General features: G+C 44.4%; 1 protein-coding gene across 1 annotated transcript in view; it reads left to right on the top strand.

The window, feature by feature from the left end:
- The first annotated feature begins 429 nt into the window (after positions 1-429).
- Positions 430-22,077, top strand: part of cmip (c-Maf inducing protein) — a 46,159-nt gene continuing 24,511 nt past the window's right edge. The window contains exon 1 of the mRNA XM_080861631.1: positions 430-1,422. Within this exon, the coding sequence (XP_080717757.1) occupies positions 1,099-1,422 (324 nt within the window). The 5' untranslated portion in view covers positions 430-1,098. The remainder of the gene's footprint in view (positions 1,423-22,077) is intronic.

The raw sequence follows: 22,077 nt of genomic DNA, 5'->3' as shown, positions 1-22,077 counted from the left end.
AATTTCTTCATTTTATGTACATAATGTATATTACTTTAAAAAAAATCAATCCCTTTCCTTTCTGTTCCCCATTTCTGTTCACAAAGTTGTCTCTGAGAGCCACAGAAAACGAACCTCTGCCTTTGCAAATGGCAGATGCATCTAATCTGGCTGTGGGGGCAGATTTCGATCAGCAGCTCGGAGCTGTGTAAACTGCCCGTCGCCTGCACGCATCAGCCCGCCAGCGATCGTCTTTTCCTTCCCTGGAAAGTGACGACGCTGCATCATTTCCTCAGAACTGGGAAAAGAAAATGAGGATTCGCCTGAAGTCGCTGCGCCCTCCTCCATTTTTCTGCGCGCACGGGGGAGGAGGGTGAGCGAAGCTCGAGCGTGCGCCCTCGGCAGACACTCAAGCGCAAAAGACACACGGCTCATCCGCTCACCTCCCCATTGACGTCAGTCCGGTGTCACATGAACGAGCGAGGACCAATCGGCTCGGCGCTGCCGGAGAGTGCTGGCTGCTTTACACCAAGATAGGGGGAAAAGACTGAATAAAAGGAAACCGTGCCAGTTAGCTTGTAATGACCACAAAATCCCACGGAGGAGCCCACGGTCGCCGCCATTGGATACTCGTCCCGTTTCCTCGTGAATCCCGCACGTTTCTCGCTGTGGATTATTGCGTTTGGAGCCAGGGCGGACGGAATGGATAAGGCCATGGCCCTAACATATTGAGTAGCTCGTTGGTGGCGGTGGTGGAGGGGGAGGCGAGACGCGCACCGTGGAGACAATTTATGGGGCATTGTGCGGGGAGGAAAATGGTGGATTATTTGCAGTGTGTCACGAAAATCTCCCCACATCTGGATCTCCTGCCTTGAGACACTGATCGGTGGCGTTTCTGCGCCTGTCTACAGTAACCGAGGTCGTGTTGTAGCAGTTGGTTGGTAGGTAGGTACCCCCCTCACCCCCCACCCCCAAGCTCGATCTGAACGACCTCATTTTTAAAAAAAAATTATTATTATTAATATTGGTTTTTTACATATTCATGTCGGATTGTCGTGTCGTGGCGACGCGCTCACTCTCCCCTCCTTGAGAGCAGAAACTGTTGGATTACAGACAACTATGGATTTCACCAGCGGTGGCGGCGTTGAAGGCAGCGAGCCGCACAACAATCAGTTCTACCAGTGCGAGGAGAACAAGCCTCTGCTGGCGGACATGTCGGAGAGCAATAACAACACGAAGCTGGGCGCGGGGCCGTGCAAGAGGTCCCTGCATCACTGCAGCAGCAGCGGGATGCGATACAAGCTGCTCCATGAGGGGGACATCCAGGTGTGCGTGGTCAAACACCCCCGCACCTTCCTCAGCAAGATCCTCACCTCCAAGTTCCTGCGGAGATGGGAGCCGCATCACCTCACGCTCGCGGACAGCAGCCTGACTTCGGCCACGGTAAGGAACCTTCCGGCTCTCTCTCTCTCTCACACACACACACACACACACACACACACACACACACACACACACACACACACACACACACACACACACACACACTTTCCTCATAATATGCTGCGTTTCACATTCCAGTTTTGCTGTTTGCCTTTTCGTGTCTGAACGCGCACCCAGATTACGCACAGTCTGCTGTTGACGCAGTTGGAAGAAGGCAGCCTGTCACTGCTTTCCCTCCTGCTCCTAATCTGGAACCCCTCCCCGCCACGCCTCCATCACTTCTCCTCACCTTCCCGGGACCCTGCCGGCTTCCCAGGTGCCTCTCTCTCGCTTTGAGCTCGTCCTTTGACTCCGGGAGGGGTTGTTGCGTTTGGGTTTTAAATATTAACAGCTAAGATCTTCTTCCTTTAATGTGTTGGAATAAAAGCCATCTGTGGGGGAGGGGGGTTTAGGCTTTAGGTGTGTAACATGAAACCAGCTGAAGGTCTACTCCAGCAACCTGACCAAACAAAGCGCTGCTGCTTCCTGCCTGTCAGAGGGAGGCCAAGAGAAAGAGGATGCTCTGACGGGGTGACGTCTCTTTGGTCATGTGATCACATGGAGGCTCTTTCCTCTGCGGATGTGCAGGCCTATAGGTCCTGGTAATCAGCTGATTGAGCCAATGAAAACAGACCTGGATGGGATCTAATGGGATTGTTTAACCAGTAGATATAAAGGAGGAAATCCAGCAGCTTCCCCCTTTCAAAAGAAACAACATGGCCATTATTTTAGGAGCTGAAGAGCCTGGAGGAATCACACACTCTGTAATTACAGCATTAACTGCAACAGGACCCGCGTCAGTAGGGATCAGTTGTAATTGTTAGCAGAACAATTAAACCCTGTGATTTCCCCCTTCTGTTGTTATCATCTCGTGACATTTTCCTCAAAGCGTGTTTTATCAGCACACCTTGTTAAAGGCCCTTTGGACGTCTGCCTATCACACCCACGCTGGAGGAGTTTGCAGAACTGCTTGCTGCAGTGTGCAACACCTTGGCAGCTGTTATTATTTCAGAAAAGACTTTCCGATATAGTTGATGACTTTCTGAATTCATGCAAAATATCACATTCGAGAAATCGTAGAGCTTTCAGGGAAAATGGATATATATATATACGTCACGGCTCAACTTTTGCCTTACACTGATTGTTGGTCGCCTTTTTGCATTATCTCATGGGCGTAACACAGCAAGTCCGTGACACCCTGAGATATGTGCGAGGAATCAGGGGTTATATGCAAGTGTTTTCATTTACAGGATGAGGTATCATGAAACTAGCTGATTAATAGAAAAATAACGTGCAGCTCTTTTGATAACGACTCCGTAGTTATTTGTGTAACCAGCCTCTGCAAAAGCAATTATTGCGGTTAATTCAAAGTTACCACGTTACTGTTAACATCAGAGTTGCCCCTTTCCAGGGCACCAATATGAATATGTCCTTAACGGTGTGCCAGGTTAAATACCCAGTGCCATCTTGTGGTTCAAAGTGGGATTACACAAAAATACATCCCATATTTTTTTTGTAATTATCATTATTTATTCATTGTAGCCTCAAATACAAGATTTGTAAGAACGGTACTGATGTATGATGATGAAATGATACGTTGTCCTTTTCTTTTCTTTGCAAGACACAAATCGCGAACACATTTTCCCAACGTTTGTTATGTGCAGATATTTACCAGTAATTAAGATATTTTGATCAATGCAGTTAAAAAAATAATTTTACTGTCACATAAACTTCCCTCTGTTCCTGACAGGGAAGTTGCAGAGTGCCCCCTGGTGGGCAAAAGATGTAACATCAACACTTACAACATGGCTGAAGGGTGTTTCTTTCATCTCTTCTTTACTTTTTACATTTTCATTTATCAGCTGTTATAAATGCAGATACTGATAGAGCGCTGCTATATTGGCCCCACTTGAATTATTTTAATTTAAATTGATATTTTGTTGGTATTTTGGATGTAAAGCCATAGCAGATGTTTCTTTAAAATCTGCTGATAACTTCAGAAAATGTTTGCAGTTTAAAGTAATTGTATAAACTATAATTTAGTAGCTGGGAGGTGTGTGGGGGGGATTTCTTCAGTTTTTGACTTTGCAAATTGTAAAGTTCCAACAACCCTGGGGTGCCTCTGTCAGTGCGCCCCAGGCTGGCTGTGGCTACAACGTAGCTGCCATCACCAGTGTGTGAATGTGTGTGTGGATGGGTGGATGACTGGATGTGTAAAGCGCTTTGGGGTGCTTAGGGACCAGTAAAGCGCTATATAAATACAGGCCATTTACCATATTATCCAATATCTTGTATATATTAATTTAAAGATAACAAAGACATTTAAACAACACTTGAAATCAAAAAATATTTGAAAATGAAAAACTAACGGTTTTTATAAATGTGTAGTACACTCTGTACTGGGCTCAGCCTTAGAGATGGGGTGAGGAGCTCGGCCTTTCAGGTGCTCCATAATGGGCTGGCTGTGGCTCAGCAGGTAGAGCAGGCCATCTACTAATCGCAGGATTGGTGAGCCAATTCCTTGGTTGCTCTAGTGTATGTGGCAAAGTATCCCTGGGCAAGAAACTGAACCCCGAGTTGCCCTTGATGCATTGATTGGAGTCTGAATGTTAGACAGTAAGCAGCTAGATGGAGAAAAGAAGTGCCTATATGAATGTGCGTAAATGGGTTCAGTCCATGTATCGTTATCATATCGAAGGGATCAAGCAGAGGCATCAGACTAAGATGCCTCCTGGAGGCCTCGTAGGTGAGGTGTTGTGGGCACCTGTAGCTGGGAGGAGACCCGGGACACGCTGGACAGGTGTCCCTCAGCTGGCTTGGGAACACCTCAGTGTCCACCCCAGAGGAGCTGGAGGAGGTCTGGGCATCTCTGCTTGGGTGGGTCTGGATATGCGTCAGAATACTGATTAAAAATAACCACACTGAGGGGTCATTGTCATTGTCTGTGACCCTCGTGCTTTGTGAACACTAGTCGTGAAACTATTGCAGCTGAGAATGCAAAAACAACCTGCAGGTATCAGTTAAGCCTCCACCTTTTCATGCAGTCTTTTTAGTTTTATTTTCAAAAGCATTAAAAAACAATAATTTTCTGATTGAATCTTTTAAAACTGCAAACTAGAAGTCAGTTCATTTTGGACATTTCTGTCCTGCTCTGACAAACCTCCTGACTGCATGCTGTGTCGTCTGTTTTAATATGACATATTAGAAGCTTATTGGCTGATGTCTCATATGTTATCCTGTAAATCGCTCAGCAACAAACAGCCCTTCACTCAGCACCGCATATTTTCTTACCATACTGCAAATACCAAGTGGTGTCATTTATCACAAAATGTCTGTTAGCCTGCTTCGTTTCAGGAAATCTACCGTGTGACGTTAATGCTGCTTTGAATTATGTCACATGTGGCGTTTATTCAGAAATCCTCATGCAGCAGCGGTGCGCCTGCGAGCCGTCTCCTATTCTTTGCCCCCGTAGAGGCTGAAATCTGAGCAAACAGGGTTTTATTCAGGCCGGGAGCGTGAATGTGCACGTCCTCAGTGGAGTTTTTGTGCCCAGCGTCAAGCGGAGCCGGTATGTGGGCCGACGAACAATGCTGACCCATTTGCTCTGCGCTCTTCCAGCAGGGCTGCTTCCACAGAGCGTCGACTCTGCGTCTCCAACAACATCCCCACGCTCTGCAAATAACCGAGATGATTGTGAGGACAAAAAGCTCTGTGAAACTGAGCGCCGCTGCCAAGAGGGTTTCACCTGAATTAAATTAAAGTGGTTGCCATTTTTCTAAACTCCTTCTCATGCGTACACAAGTGTAGACAGTTGCAGTCGCTTAGGCTTTCACTCATCTGTTAAATGCTTTTTCTGTCTCTCGCTGAGTAGCAGGAGGGAGGGTTGTGACTCACTTTTCATTCCTTGCTTCGACAGACCTTCCTGCCACGGCTGTGCTCAGAAGCATAACCTACATCACATTTATGTAAGAAGGCTGCAAAGTGCAGGAAAGCACTTCCTATATCACGTCTCGCTCACAAAAGGCGAGAGATGAAAGGAACCTGATTATTTTGGGTTCATTTTAGATGGTGAGGTTGAACTTGGCATTTAAGAATCGCTATCTCGCATGTCCTTATAGGTGAAATATTTAGCAAGAAGCAACATCGCTGATCTATCTTGGTGTGCGTTGGTGTGACCCATGATGTCACTTTTAGAACAGATAAACTGGTTACATGGAACTTTATTTTTTCACAGCATTGTGCTGGACTGATTGAGTCGGAGCGTTGGAGACCATGTTTCCTTGATGGAACGAGAAAAAACAACAACAAAAGATGGAAAATGAACACAAATGCGCTCAAAATGACTGCACGAACACGCGACAAAAGAGCAAAAAGGACCGTAAAAGATGAAAAATGACCACAGCCTCAAAAAGACTGCAAAAGATGACCAAAAATGTTGTAAATGACATTTTTAGTCATTTTTAAGTGTCTGAAGAACAAACAAAAGGACAGAGGCAGACCTGAGGGACGTCCTGTTTCTCTAAGAGAAAACTAGTCTTGTAGGTGGTTTCAGGTGATTTGCTGTGTGGCGAATCCTAAAGTGTGAGCGGCTGAAGTCGCACAAACAGGTTTCACATTAATGAAAACACGTGCCTGTTATTCTCAGTCACTGTGTGGATGAGCCCGTGTGTTATTGTCACCTTGCTGAACGTGTTACACTTCGGATTAACTTTGAGTTGTAACACCTAACTCCTTCACGCCGAGGTGTCCAGCAGTGTCACGTGTGGGACAAGTGGGAGGCGTGGAAGTTTCACACTTGAGGGAGCACAGAAGAAACGGCGCAGAGCTGCATCTTTAAAGAAGACGTAGATCAAACTGATCCTCGACGACACAACTGCACTGCACGGAGCTGTGGGTGTGCAGCTCAGCAGCTGTTAGTGAGATGCTAACAGAGCTCTTAACACAGAGTCAGGCTCACAGTAAAGAAGTATTAGGACCTGCTGTAGCTTTACACTGACAATATAAATGATTCACCTCCATGAGTGAAGCAAGCCCAATTCCAAAACTCCTAAAGAGGACCTATTCTGCTGCACTCAGATCCATTTTACAGTGTAAAAGTTTAAAGGTAAACATGATTACATTTCACTAATTAGAAAACAGCAATTAGCTGCTGATTATACATTGAGAAAATATGCGTTCATAGTATTCTAGTTTTCATTTTCAGGACAGAAATTGTTTTTAAAAGTGTCACATCACTGATGCTTTTAGTTTCAGCCCAGCTGTTAGAACTCCCCTAGTTTCTTTAAAAAAAGGAAAGAAAAGTCAGCTAGACTTCCTGATGTGGTTGCTTAATGCGTCATTCAACTTCATAGAGCAGGCCTCAACGCCAAGCCACCTATCTCCACCATCTCTAAAGTAGGTCTAAGCAGCAGCTGATTGGTTATGATTTGTACAAAGACAGGAAACTCTGCTCTAGCCTCAAAAGTGATATCTTGAACCATTTTAAATGTGCCCCTGTTTTCAGAGATGCTTCTGCAGCGATAGATTTGATTACATCCAGACGCAGTCTTGACCTGCAGGACTGAAAATCCTGAACTTTTAATTGGATTTTTCCTTAAAAGTTCAAAAGTTTTGCACTCCTTTTCACGCAGCAACATATCGTACCGTCTTTAAGCTCTACACCTGGCTTGCATCCACAGCTGTGTCCAATTTAGAATCGGCGATTAACCTAAGAAGTCCGTGTTTGGTCTGTGGCAGGAAGCTGGAGTACTTTTAGAGAAGCCACCGAGGCACTGGGACATGCTAACTCCACACAGCAAGGCCTCCAGCTGGCCGGCAGTTTTGGGCCCAGATCCTTTTTGCTGTGCGGTGACGCTGCTAACCACGTGACCGCTGCCAATCCTGAAGCTTTTACTCTGAAGGTGGTGAAGAAAGCTTGTGCAGGAGAGTAGAGGATAAAAGTATACATCCAGATCAGCTGGTCACATGTTTTGCTCCCAAAAGCAGAAGGATCTTGTTTTTGCAGTTCTGATAATACAAAATGGCAAGAGAGTCCCAAACAGGTCTGAGCAGACCTCCCTGACAGGCCACCATACGTGTTCATACTTTAAAAAATGGATCCTCCCAGTCTGTGTTTGAACAATGCAGCCATTAGGCAAAGATCTGACTTGGAGTCAGGAATGATGGTGCTCCCTGCCATATTGATTTATGATATTTAGAATGGATTGGAATTGGACTCGTTCCCCTTATTCTGCCTTGTTATGTGTGTCAGCGAGTGATGGATAAAGTGAAGGAAAACAGAGAAAACCAAACGACAGTTTGTCAGGAGGGAGAAAAAAGAATGTAGACTGCAGCCAAGCAGCAGTTATTCTCTATTGTTTTTAGTCGTGTCTTTCAGGAAAACTGTGGGCTGTTTTTAAGGCAGCTGGGGAAGAAAAAGAAGAAGAAGCTGTAGTCAGTTCGGGCAGTGGGAAGTTGCACACAGTGCTTTTCTGTAGCCAAACGCTGTGAAACTTGTTTTCCACCTCAACTGAAATTTACATCCCCCCCCCGCCCGTTTGCATTTTAAGCTTTCTCTGATGTCACACAGCAGCGCATTGTCTAATCGTTTGCATGATTTAGTGGCTGATGCACAAATGTGTCACAAGATAACAAGCAAGAGCTAATGGATTGTTCATGTTATACTTTCCGTACTAGCATAGCTTTGTGTAGCAGCTGTCTTTAAGTTAACTCACTGAGCTGTCAACATTTTAGTCAAGTTTTCCTCAGCCTAAGTTTTTCATTAACACGTTTCCATCACACTTTTCACCGTAGCGCTGTTTGAGTAGTTTACCCAAGTTTACAACCAGACCATGAGTGCTGCTGGTGGCCAAAACCATTGTGAGGAGGTTCTCAGTAGTGATGGGTCGTTCGCGAACGAAATGGCTCTTAGAGCCGGCTCTTTGACGTGAACGACGCGAGCCGGATCCTTATCGCGAGCCGTCACGTGGGTTTTTTTTTTTTTTTCTTTCTCTCAGCCTCTCTCTCGCACCTTTTTTCCGCTTCACTCTGCACGCGAGCCTTGTGCTTTACGCTGGGCAGAGGGGGGAGGGGCGGTAGTTACACTCAGTAGCACAGGAACAGAGCCAGAGAGAGAGAAAGAGAGGCAGGGACAACAACATTAGAAAGGTATAGTAATCATCCACAACTATTTTCGGTTGCAGATGATAAAGGATTGAGAAAGTTTATTCATGCAGGTCCATATGACAGAGAATATGCATGTTCTTTTAGTTTTCATATTATAATTTATATTTAATTGTGTTGTGGTTTGCAGTGTTTTGTGTTCTTTTCACTTTAAATTTGTGAAAGGAAAAAGCTGAAAATTTAAATAGTTAAAACTTGAAATGTGAATAGTTGATTTTTGTATTATATGATTTATTTATTACATTTTATGTGGAGTGAATAAATAAAAGTATATTTACGGTGGCCCCTAGAGACAAAGCACATACAAACTTCAAATCACGTACGAACTCTGAAGCATGTACAAACTCCAAAACACGTAAAAACACGTACAAACTCCAAAACACGTAAAAACTCCAAAAACACGTAAAAACACGTACAAACTCCGAAGCACGTAAAAACTCAGAAGCATATAAAAACTCAGAAGCACATAAAAACTCAAAACACGTACAAAAGACAACAGAAGTGCTCCAGGATGCTGGGCGCAGTGTTGAGCCTTTGTTATCTTGTGGCTACACAAGCCAGCAAGTACCAACGACCGGATTTGGTGTGTGGTAGTAACAGGTAAATGAACTTTTTTTTTAAATTATTTGAATATATATGAGTGATTGTGTATAAATATACAAACAATACACACATGCTTTCAATTGTGTAATTTAAGTGATCTAGTAGCTCTGCTTTGGAAGTTCAGTTCATGCTAGAAATGTGTTTTGGAGTTTGTACGTGTTTTGTCTCTAGGGGCCACCGCATATATTTATATATAAACATATATAAATAAAACCACTTGTTTTTACGTTAGTAATTCCTTTTGTGCATAATTTTATATTATTGTTAATAATAAATTAATTAAAGCAACAAAACAACCTGAAGAGCCGGTTCGGAGCCGAAAGAGCCGGCTCTTTTTAGTGAGCCGAACCGAAAGAGCCGGCTCTCTAAAAAGAGCCGGAAATCCCATCACTAGTTCTCAGTGCAGCATCAGTTGCTAGCAATAAGGAAAATCACTATTGGCTGTCCTAAAAGTCGCTAGAAGTTGCTAAATGACCTCATCGCCTAATTTGCATAATTGGTGACCCGAAATAGGCACTGGCGGAGTTTCTTTTTTGAGTGCCACCTCACTGGCGCTCCTTACCATTGCCACTGGATGTGCGGAAGCGACGCAGGAGACGAGGTAACCGTGGAGGTCGCCTTTGTAATGTTCTTATTCCTCTGTGAATAAAACATCAAGAATTGCTCCTGGTGCTAGCTTCAGCTAGCTGTTTATTATTCCCTCTACCACGATCACTTCTTCTTCTATTCTGTATATCTTATTGATTCCAGAGCGCCCCCTGTGGGTAGCTTCAACAATAGCAACTATCATTACAGCCTTGTCAAACTGAGACTCAGGATCTCTTGTTTTCCTCATGAGCTTCGCTCAATTTGTCGATCCTGCCCGCTACTCTTGGTGCCGTTGCGTGCTTTGGACCCGGTGGACTCCTGCTTGGTTCCTGTTGTGGGATCTCTCGAGAAGGGTTCTGCAAAACCCTCTCCTCTCCGACATCTGCGTTGGCGTGGAGTGGACCAAACAAACCTCCGACCTGTGGATCTGGTTGTTGCTGCCTCGGAAGCTCCCGAGCCAATTCCTCTCAGGTTGGGATTAATTAACGCCAGATCGGTGGCAAATAAGACATTCATTTTGAAGGAATTTTTCGCTTCCCATGCACTGGATTTTCTTTGCTTGACTGAAACTTGGATTCCACCCGGTGAGTTAAGTGCCTTTTCTGAATTACTGCCGGCTGGTTGTGCCTTTTTTAGTGTTCCGAGAGTTTCTGGTCGCGGAGGAGGGCTAGCTGTTGTTTTTAAGGCACATCTTGACTTTAAGCAGCTATCCCCATCAACACGCCACACCAGTTTTGAACTCTGTTTGTGTGAACTGGGCCACTCGTCTTCGCTGTTGTGTGCGATTGTTTATCGGCCCCCAAAATATAACAAGAAGTTTTTATCCGAGTTCTCAGAGTTTCTTGCTGACTGTGCATCACGGTATGACCAGATCCTTTTACTTGGTGATTTTAATATACACGTCTGCTGCCCGGGGAAGCCCCTGGCTAAGGACTTTCTGGACTTAGTGAACTCTTTTAACTTTATTCAGTCTGTTAAAGGTGCCACTCAAGAACGTGGTCACACACTGGACTTGGTTTTATCACATGGTTTATCTGTCCAAAACGTACTTGTCGAGGATGCGGTGTTCTCTGACCATATGCCTATTTTATGTGATATTGTTCTTTTTAATCCTGTTCTTAAGCGTGCTGTACCTGCTCGATGTTATCGTGCTTTTGGCTCAGATACTGCCGAGCGGTTTTCCATATTGTTTGACCAATTTATTTCTTATCCTCCTGAGTTGTCCATCTCAGATGGATTAGTTTCTTGTTTGGATTCTGCTTGTAAATCTGTCCTCGACGCTGTCGCTCCTTTTATATTCAGACAATGCAAGCCAAAGGCTAGTCCTTGGCTAACTGATTTTACCAGAGCCGCTAGAAAAGAATGTAGAAGATGTGAAAGACGGTGGAAAAAAGATAGGCTGTGCGTCTCTATGGAAGCTCTTAAGACTAGCTGGAAAGTCTATCAGAGAGCAGTAAAGGCTGCCAAGCACTCCTATTTTTCTCAACTTATTGCTGCCAGCTCGCAATACCTTCGTGTTCTATATAACACTATAAATTCTGTACTTAATCCGGAAGGCTATATTCTTTTGCACTCTTCTGCGGTTATGTGCAATAAGTTTCTTAATTATTTTGTGGAAAAGGTTGCTAGTTTGAGACCTCCGACTCTACCTATTGCTGACCCAGCCATGCATGGTTCTTGCTCAAGTCTGTTCTCTGCTTTTCTACCAATTGTTTTATCTGATTTAGAGAAACTTGTGTTGAATGCTAAACCGTGTGGCTCTCCAAATGACGTTGTTCCTCCCCGTTTTCTTAAAAAGGTATTTCCTATCATCGGACCACATATTCTGAACATTATTAATACTAGTCTTTTGTCTGGTCAAGTACCTAGGGAATTTAAGCATGCAGTCATACATCCTTTACTTAAGAAACCAGGCTTAGATAGTTCAGTCATATCAAATTTTAGACCGATCTCTAAGCTTCCCTTTCTTAGTAAGATTCTGGAAAGGATTGTTTATACTCAGTTGATGGACTACTTGAATGACTCTAAATTGTCAGAAATCTTTCAGTCCGGCTTTAAGCCATTCCACAGCACGGAGACAGCCCTCGTAAAAGTTATGAATGACATCCTGATAGCGACAGACCGTGGTAAATATGCAGTGCTGGTCTTGTTGGACATGACAGCTGCATTTGACACTGTGGATCACGATTTGCTGATCTCCCACTTACAGCACGGTGTGGGAATTACTGGTTCGGCACTTTTGTGGTTAAAGTCCTATCTTTTAAATAGGACATTTTGTGTTAAGTTGGGGTCGGCTTCATCCTCTGTGGCCCCTCTGCTTTGGGGTGTTCCACAGGGATCTATTCTTGGGCCGTTATTGTTTTCATTGTACCTCTTGCCCCTTGGCGCGATTTTCCGAAAGCATAAAGTGCCATTCCATCTATACGCAGATGACTGCCAGCTCTACTTACCTCTTAGTCATTCTGATAGTCTCCCAACTGGACCTCTGCTTGACTGCCTTACTGATGTCAAAGCATGGATGGCAAACAACTTTTTAAATTTTAATGATCGGAAGACAGAAGCAATTTTATTTGGCCCAAATCGTTCTTCTCATACTCTGGATGTTGATCTTGCAGCTTTGACTTCCCAACTAAAGAGTTCGATCACAAATCTCGGAGTTAAAATTGATTCTGCACTTACCTTTGATGACCATGTAAACGGGGTGGTAAAATCAGCATTTTATCACCTCAGACGTTTATCAAAGGTTAAGCCCTTTCTTTCCAAGCGTGACTTGGAAAGTGTTATTCATGCCTTTATTACCTCACGTTTAGATTATTGTAATTCTCTTTTAACAGGGGTTGGGCAGGGCACTTTGTCACGCTTGCAATTAGTGCAAAATGCTGCGGCACGATTTTTAACTGGTAGAAGAAAATTTGATCACATCACTCTGATTTTGGCCTCTTTACACTGGCTTCCAATTGAATTCAGGATCCGTTTTAAAGTCCTTTTATTGGCTTTTAAATCTCTAAATGGTCTGGCACCTGTTTATTTGTCTGATTTGTTGAAGCCCCACGTCCCCACTCGTTCCCTTCGGTCAGCTGAGCAGTTGCTGCTTTCGGTCCCAAAGTCACGGCTGAAACTTAGAGGAGACCGAGTGTTCTCTGTTGCCGCGCCGATGCTTTGGAATAACCTTCCTCTCCATATTAGACAGGCTGCATCAGTGCCAGTTTTTAAGTCTTTATTAAAAACCTATTTTTATTCCCTGGCTTTTAACTCTGTGGGTAACTGACATTTTTATTTAATTTTATTTATTTTTTTATTTTTATTTTTATTTTTTTATTGTTTTTTAACTTTATTGCTATGTCTATTACTATGTGCATATTAGTATTGTACAGCACTTTGGTCTACCAGGTGTGTTTTTAAAGTGCTATATAAATAAATAAATGATGATGATGATGATGAAGTAGTTTTAAAACTTTTGATCCACAAAAAGTAACAGTGAAAGAAGACTATTTTTAACCATAGCGTTGTTAACAAACTACATTAACAATCAAAATGGTCATAGCAAACCTCACCAGAACAGCGTTAGTCGAAATCGGATGTACAAGATGGAGTTGATTTATTTTAGACAAAGAAAACTGTACATTTACTGCTGCTCCCACCCTGCATTACAATCAGCGCGGGAGCAGCGGCTTCGCTAATGCACCGTTCATTAGCGGTTTGAACGTGTAGGGGTGAACTCTGATGGCAGCTGGGGGGGGACTGCTGCCTGAGGACTATCTGCTGCCTTTGGTAAGGGCGAGGTGCCCACGGCAGCACCCGTGCTTGTTGAGTGTGAGAGCGATACTTGCTTTCACGTCAGAAAGTCGTTATAAGTCTCCAGTAACACCAGCAAAAGTCGCCAGATTTGTCGCTAGTCACTTTTTAGAAAATTTTTGCTAAGGGGGTCTGAAAACTCACTAAATGTAGTCGCTAAGTTGGCAACACTGGTTGCTAGCGACCTCTAGCAACCACTCCCCAACCGGATAGGGAATGTGCATTTTTCCAACAGGGGGCAGATCCCTGCGTGACTGAGGACTAATGTAACACTGAAGAGGCTAACACCAAAGAGTCAGCAGGTTGGAGCTGTTTCTGCTACCCCGGCAGTGTTTTTTCTTTTCATTTGCGGCAGTTTTTGACTGAACTGCCCAAAATTTGAAAAAGAAAAGTTCAGATGACATTTTCATCGACTTCATCCTCTCTTAAACGGTCGTGTGATTTAATGCACGTGTTGTTTTTTAACTTTATTCGTCCGTCTCCAGCTTCACGTGTGTGTGGAACATAGTAACAGCAGGGAAAAGTGGATTCAATGTGACGGTAAATGACAGGAGCATGCAGTAAAGACTCCCACACTGAGATGAAAGGAAACGAGTGCAAATAAATCAGCCAACGTATCCGTGCATCGTGTGAAGGTGCTGATGCAGAGTTTGTGCTTTGTAGCCTGGATTCCTTGTGCTGTATCTAATAAAACAAGACAGTAAAACGGCTAAATGTATTGATACGGACCAATAGGCAGATTGATAGACTAACCAGAGACAAGCCAGTCATTTCTTTGATTAATAAACTGCCTCTGAGTTTACTCTCTGCATCTCTTTACCTCGCTCGTACAGTGTTCTCTGGCTAAATAAAAAAAAAAAAAGAATAATGTAAAAATAAGCATGTGTTTTTAATGAGGGGGGAAAAAAACTCTGGAGTGCATTAAGATTGCAGTATTTTACCGTCAGCAGTGACCCTAGCTATTTGGAGCCAACATCAGATGAAATGACTGGTGAGAAGTCTGGTTAAAAGCCCAGGAAAAGGAAAAAAATCAGTTTTTCCATTCTAAACAGCTGTTGCTTCTTTGTGTTGTTTTTGGCTGCAGAAACCAGAACAGTAAGAAAAGCACGCATGCATACAGAATGACGACCAAACAAGCATTTGTTCGTCGAGTTGTAGGTCACGTGACCTCATGAACAAGTTTGTGTCAAACTCATAGAAGCGATGAGTGTCGTCTGCAGATGTGGAGGACGAGCTGGCAAAGAGGAGGCTGACGAAAACAATACTGGGGCTACGGTGCCGTGTGGGAAGCAGGAGTCACACGTGACGCCTTTAAAATGAACACACTGCCCTCCTCTCATTGGTGCCTTTTGACCTCATCTGCCATTACTTTACATTATGCTCCGCTGTGGACGTGAACAGCTGGAGTGACAAAAAGCTGCCCATTCAGAGCCTCACGCTCGCCGTCTAATGACAAAATTTGCAGACCTCGGTTCAAAGTTTCAACCGAGACGTGGAAACGTGACGCACATTTAGAAAACATTTAAAGTAGCGTTCAAGATTTATTTAACCTCCTTTTTATTTGTGAATGGCAGGAGGCAAGAAATCCCATTATTGTGCTGTCAACGCCAAATGCTTAGAATACGCAGGATCAAGTAGTTCACGTGGTGGTCTCGGAGCATCTTCAGCAGAAATAAATGAGTGACTAAGCAAAAGAAAACCTCGGTAGTGTTTGTTGCATTGATGGTGCTGTGTACTGTACGTATTTCTGAATTAATAATACATTAATTACAAAGCTTCAACCAAGCATGTTCCTGTTGTTGAATCATCTGCACTGATATGAAAGATTTTTATTCATATAAGAAAAAAATCAGCCCTGAAACCTGATGAGTCAGAAAAACAAATCACAGGCTACACTTTCACAATATATGGCAACTTGATTTGAAAAAGCATATATTTAAACAAAAAAGTGGAGGGACGAATGCGTTTCAACACTGCTTTTATTCAGGAAGTGACTGCAGCAGTTTGGTTTAGTGTTTGGGGGGTCAGAACCGGTGCCCGATGCCCCTGATGTATTGTCTGGCCTTCTTGCTGGTGACGTCTTGAGCTCATTCATCACCAGACCACAATGAGCAGTGAAGCCATGGCCTCAACGTCAGGGGCAGTATCGCAATCTAATCTTAAAACACAAAAACACCACCAAGGGAACAAAACCTTGAAGGCTAAAGTGAATTTGAGTGTTGGTTCAGAACAGACTGTCAGGCAGTTAAATCGCTGCGTATTTATATACGAAATGACGTTACTCCTCAGTTTGTCTGCACGTCTTCAGATGCCATTAAAAGGTCATAAAAGAAGCTTCGAATCCTGTGTGTTAGGATATTTACAGATAAGTGTTAGGCTGGAATTCTAATGTGTTTGATCAGTGTTTAAGTTGTTGTCGTCATTAATGATATTACATTACTTGCCATGTTAGATTAGAGCCATAAAAAGGGATTCGGTTACACTGCTGCTTTACCTGCAGAGACGGAGAAGTCATCAGAGCACTTCTGCGCTGCCAAAGATAAACAGCCCTCTGAGTTCGGCATCCACATGCTGGTTTTGTTCATAGGGTGTGTAGCCTGCTGCACATTTACCTCAGTGTATTGACTTTACAGAGATCACTGTAGCATCTCCTCCACAACGTAACCAGCAACAAACTCATTAGTCTCTCTGGGTGACGGTTGAAGCTGCTGCAGTTTCGGAGCTTTAGCACTGACATTCAGCCAGAAATCAAAGTCGCTACAGGACAGTTTCAGTGCCACGTGAAGCCCTGTGCATTCATACAGATGGCATTATGTGAAAAGCGGCCCTGTACAAGAGTGCACCCTGCCTCCTGCGCCACAGCGGCTGGGATAGGCTCCAGCTGACCATGACTTGAGTAGGCGGAAGAAAGTGGATGAAAAGTATTTAGACTCTTTAGTGTGAGGAATAGCTGCTACATCCAGCAGGTAACGAGGTGCAATGATAGAAAGTTTGCAGTTTGTCGCAGGGATGCTGTGTGTGCAGTTAAGCAGGTCTTACATGTTACCTGCTAAACAACTTGTCAGTGAACTGCGATCATATCTGCATTCTGACGTATCGCTCGCTCTGCTGCTCCAGTATTTCCATTAAATACCTGAACAGGAGAAGGATATTCAGCCACGCTTTTCACACTGTCTGATGTAACTGCGTGTCTGCGCTCAGGTCTGTTGTGTGTCACAACACCGAGCGTCGACCTGCTGCGGCGGGGAATAACGACAGCTCACGGCAGGCCTGTTTTCCACAGCAACCTTCCTCCACAGTCACAGCAACGTGTGCGTGTGCATGTGAGCTTCTCGAGTGTGATTTACAGTTTTGTTTGGGTTAACGTTCCGTTTGGAGCCGGAGTCGAGCCGCTCACGGAACCGCTGCCAGGAACCGCTACACCCATTATTACTGTGCTGTTTGTTTAGTTGTTGCTGCTTTTTGGTCAGTATATCCTGATGTCTCGCTGGTGTTAAACACACTCCCTAATACCGCTTTAGTTTTCAAATTAAAGGCTAATCATATCATTTGTGTGCTGAGCACATTCCACATACTGTTAGCGCAGGAATGAGGGTGAGGAATAAATCAGAAACAGCTTTCCAGGATCTATTTTTATCTGCTTGTATTTGAAAATGTGGCAACAGATGATGTTCTGGTCGCTGTCCCGTCCTAAAATGAACGGCTTGTAAAACTTCTAAACATATGCTCCAAACTTAAAGTGACACTAACCCGTTCCTGTTCTTGTAAACTTAAATATTACTGAAGAAAAAGAAGAGAATGTGCTCGTTTTTCTCTCTTTTTCTAAGAAAACTTGTGGTTTGTGGAGAATGTTTACACCCATTTTGTGCTTTTAGCCGAGCCTCAGGGGCACAAATGTGGCAGTAAAAACCGGTGTAGTTGTTTTGGAAAACTGACATTCCTCCTTTGACTTTTTGGTCTTCGAAATTATTTAAACTAGCAATTTATTATTTTTGTATATTGTATACTGAGAGGATATCAAAGACCTGTAAGACTGCAAATATATATCTAATGTAATACCAGGATTTGTTGCTATATAAATAAAACAATTAACATAAACGATGAAGATTTATGACGACTTGAATCAGTCATGTTTGTTAAATGCGATTCGTCTTGATGCTGGAAGCAGGAAGTGGACGTCCCTCTGTCTCCGTCCTCAGTCCTGCACATGCAAAGCTCTGCTCTTCTTTCTGCTGCAACACTGCGAGTTGCATTAATCAAGTGCAGCGTTAAGCTACACGTGTAAATATTAACACCTTCAGTGAGTTTGGTGCTGCTGTGTGCACACACTGTTCCCCCACATGCACCGTCCCGCGTTGTCTTTGCTGGAGGGGTTCCTCATTTCCTGCTGTAGCGAGGCCGAAGCGCTCCTTGACTTTAAACGTTTCTTGGAACCGTGTCAAGCCGCAGCGCACCAAACGCTGGGGCGGCCCGGCCGGCCGGCTTGTTGACAGTGCGCCGCGGGTGTGTTTACGAGCTGCAGTTTGCTCGTTCCTTCGCAAATGGAGAAGTGCAGCGGCTTATCGTTGAGGGAAGTGACTCTAATGCTTTGAGTCGAGCAGCTTTGCACGAGTTCTGCTGTGTGACTAAGCCCTTAAACAGAACACGTGACATGTTTATGTTAGCGTGTGATCAACCTGCTGGTCACGCTGAGCGGGGGTCTCTCCGTTACCGTAGCCGCCCCTCAAATCTGGGTCGCCGCTGAACGTCCATCTGCTCGGGAAAGGCTGTTATTGGTAAATAAGAGCACGCAGGAACACAGGATGTGAAAGGGTAATGTTTGCACGATGACAGGAACAGGAAGAAATGTGCAGCCCTCCAAAGCCTGCTTTTCCTCTTGCTATCTGTCTCCAGCAGGAGGGCTGCGGTTGTCAGTGTGTGTAGTGCACCAAATGGTGTTGACTGCAAGACGCCAATAAAGTTTCTCCAACCAGACTTCTCTCAGTTTCCTCAGTGTTTCTAGATACGGTGACATATCTGACATCCTGCGTCATTATATCCTCTGTTTGTCCTCATCTGTTGTCAGTACGCTCAGTGATATGACTTACGTGGAACAGCAGAAACATGAAGTGAAAAGAGGAAGGTGTGAGGGAGAGGGAGGAGAAGGTAAAGGAGTCAAAAGGAGGTGGTGAAAGTAGGTGAAATGGTTCCAATCCAGTGAAGAGAAAAAGTAAGAGGAAGGAAAAGGAAGAAGGATTAGAAAGTAAATGAATAACCGATGAGAATGAAATCTAGAAAAAATGTATTGTGTCGTAAATGAAGGCAGAGAGAAAGGAGCAGTGGAGGATGTTGAAGGAGAGTTGTAAAAGAAAAAGGTGGTCGAGGTAAAAGGAAGTGGACAAAAGTATTCAGTCAGGGAGGAGAAATTAAAGATGGATGAAGTTGGAAAGAAAAGAAAGCAAAGAGAAAGTAAAGAATGAGATGTTAAGTGAAGGAAGTGTAGGAAGAGGGCTTTGTGAAGGAACTAAGAGACGGGGAAGGCTTTAGGAAATGAAAACAAGGAAAGGGGAAACAAGTTGGGAAACAAGACACAAGAGAAGGAAGTAAATTGGGGAAATGGTGAGAGGATGTGAAAAACATGAGGATTTGTGGACTAAAGGGGGAGGAAAATACCAAAAGGTGAGGAGAACTGAAAAAAGAGTTGAAGGACGGAAGCGAGAAATAAGCTTAAGGAAGTAGGAGAAGCATGAGAAGGAAGGGGGGAAAGGAAGGAAGGAAGTATCGCTGGATGAGGAAGTAAAAGGAGTAAAACAGGAAGTAGATGTGTGGAAAAATAATGTTAGTCGACGTTAAATTTGCATCTGAGGTTTTTATCTAGAATTTTTCCTTTGAGAAGAGCAAATAATTTTCATTTTTAAAATAAATGGTTACATATAAAGTTACGTATTAATATCCTGTTGAGTTGTGGATTTAATTTGCTCAGGCTGACGACTCACATTAGCTTTCATAGTTCTTCCAGGGGTGAATGTGCTACAGTGCTCTGGCCTTTGTCATTGGCCTGTGAAACACCTGCCAGGTGACTCCTCACACCCGTTCAGTCAGCTGTTTGAGTCGCCCGCAACTTCCTCTGTCACCCTCCTCCGGTTTCTCTTTCTTTGTCTTTCTCTCTGGCTGCTGATGCGCTTCCTGCTTTGACTCATCATTCACGCCGTTTAAAAAAAACAGAAAACTCCTCCTTCATGCGGCGCTTTGCAAACTCTACTCAGTGTATCGACGAGCTGTCAGGGCTGTAGAGGACTGAGTCAGGGTTTACAAATGCTGACACAAGGTCACACCACACCTGAAAGGTAAAGGAGGAGGCACGCCCCACACCCTGTGCTTATGTATACTGTTGCATGCACAGAAAAGCCAACGCTTCCATGCTAACTCGAGCCTTTACTTGAGCTGGCACGGATACTTGCAGAGGAGAAACTGAGATCATGTGTTATTTAATGACGTCGTCATATAAGAGAGCAAAGCACCTCCTTACCTGGTACTCGCATGCATGTACCCACGCCTCGCTACCGAAATGTGGGAAAGAGATGTGGTTCTTCACATGAGCGAGCATCATTTCATATCCACAGTGTTACATTTTTAGGGATGTAAAAATGTGGCCGATAGCCAGCTGTTACAGCAGAGCTTGTACCTGACGTTGCCGCACTCCTGAACAGTGCCACATGGCAAAAGTGACGCCACATCTGCCGTCACAAGCCACACTTTGGTCTCCTTTGAGCCACGCAGTCGTGCACCGCCTTGGTTTTGTAACCTCGAGCGGGTGCCGTGGATTGAAATGCAAAAGTATGATCGTTCTGGTTTTCGATGATACATCGGCACAGAAGACTTTCTGGAAAAATCTTTGGAGAGAAAAACGATCTTTGTTCCCGGTTTTAACTTCTCCTCCACCTCCTTTCCCAGTGCTGATGGGGAGGTTTCGACTGTTGTCTTTTTGTCTTGTTTGGAGCGACACTTCAAACATCCCTTTCTGCTCGTTCTCGGCCCCAAACACCTGTTTGCTCCAGTTCCCGTTCAAATTGTTTTTCGTGATCAGGAGTCTTTTTAAATGAGGACAGATTCAACATCGCCAACTCAAGGAACTGGATGCCAAAACCGATGGGAGACAACAGATCAACATCGACCGCTGCCACGGTGATGTCATCTTGTTTACTTATTTGTTGATGGCTGTAAACAAGACAAAAGCAGATACCAATGGTCAGCCAATAAACGGGCGCATCGCTACAAATGGTGTTTAAAGTCTACTGATTTACATTTTGGTGGTTTTGAATGGAAATCTGTCCATAATCCTGCCAGTGATGCAGAGGTGATCAGCACAGATGAGCCGAACGTTTTACTGTAAAATATAGTTCATGCGTCACGGTCTCTTTCTTTGTGTCTTATTTCCTCCGTTCTCCTTCCATCACTGCTCGCTGTCTGCTTCTCCCTGGAAACAAAAAAACATAACATACATCTCCATCCTCTTGTTTCTATAGCAACGCAGCAGAGCGGAGAGGAGATGAGGAGCCGTAGCCTCCTCCAGCCCTTCTCCGTGATGAGAAGCACAACAGAAAGAGACAGAATAAGCCAAAAAAAAGAAAAGGAGAGGTTTGGGAATAAGATGTAAAAAAGAAAGAGGAGGACTGAAAGAGGAGGAGAGGGAGAGGAAAGGGTAGAGAGAGGCAATCAGTGCTCGCTCTTGTGCAGGAAGGAGTATCTATGGTAACCTCGGCCGGTTATCAGAAAATTGAAGTCTCCTCTGTTTGTCTCCGTTCTGCTCTCCCTCTGCCTATTCAGAAATGCATTTATCGTCTCCTTTAGCTCCCGGCTTCATATTCTCCTCTTAATGTTGCAGTTCATCTTGTTAGTGTGTCATGTGCGTGCAAAAAACCACCGCAAACACTATTTGGCAGCTTTGAGACATGCAGACGGAGAGGCGGAGGGATGGACAGAGGCAGGGGCTGAGGTTTACTCTTCCGAGGAAATGAGACATCTTGCCCAGAACCAATATTTGCCGTGGACGTCGTCTGTAATGAAAATCCCGCACGGGTGCAGGCGCACAACAGGTATCCTGTGTGCGGGGAGGCGGGGTTACACCGAGAAGCCAGCTCACCCATCGGTCGTGGAGGGAGGTGTAAATAAAGGAATAGCATGTACGTTCTTCACCGAGGGTGGGGTTGGCGGAGCTGTTTGTTTGCTCTATAGAGAGAGATGGACGAGAACCACCTGTCTGCCCGAGCGGGCTGCAGAGGGACGCCAGGCGTCTGCTGCTGCTGCTCTCGTGTAGCTGCTCAGATGTGTTTGTGTTTACTGGAGCTGCAGACGTGCTGTTTATCTGTGTGGAAGCACACGCAGGGAAGAAGATGCAGTGGAGTCATGGAAGGATGGGCCTTGTATACTTTTAAAGTCACTGTTAACAAATGTCTCTGGAACACTAAAAAAAGAGAGCGAGAGGCCCCA

The sequence above is a fragment of the Rhamphochromis sp. 'chilingali' genome, assembly GCF_963969265.1.
Source record: "Rhamphochromis sp. 'chilingali' genome assembly, chromosome: 2".
NCBI lineage: Eukaryota > Metazoa > Chordata > Actinopteri > Cichliformes > Cichlidae > Rhamphochromis > Rhamphochromis sp. 'chilingali'.
The sequence above is the reverse complement of the archived record's forward strand: the minus strand, read 5'-3'. Positions and strand labels throughout refer to the sequence as shown.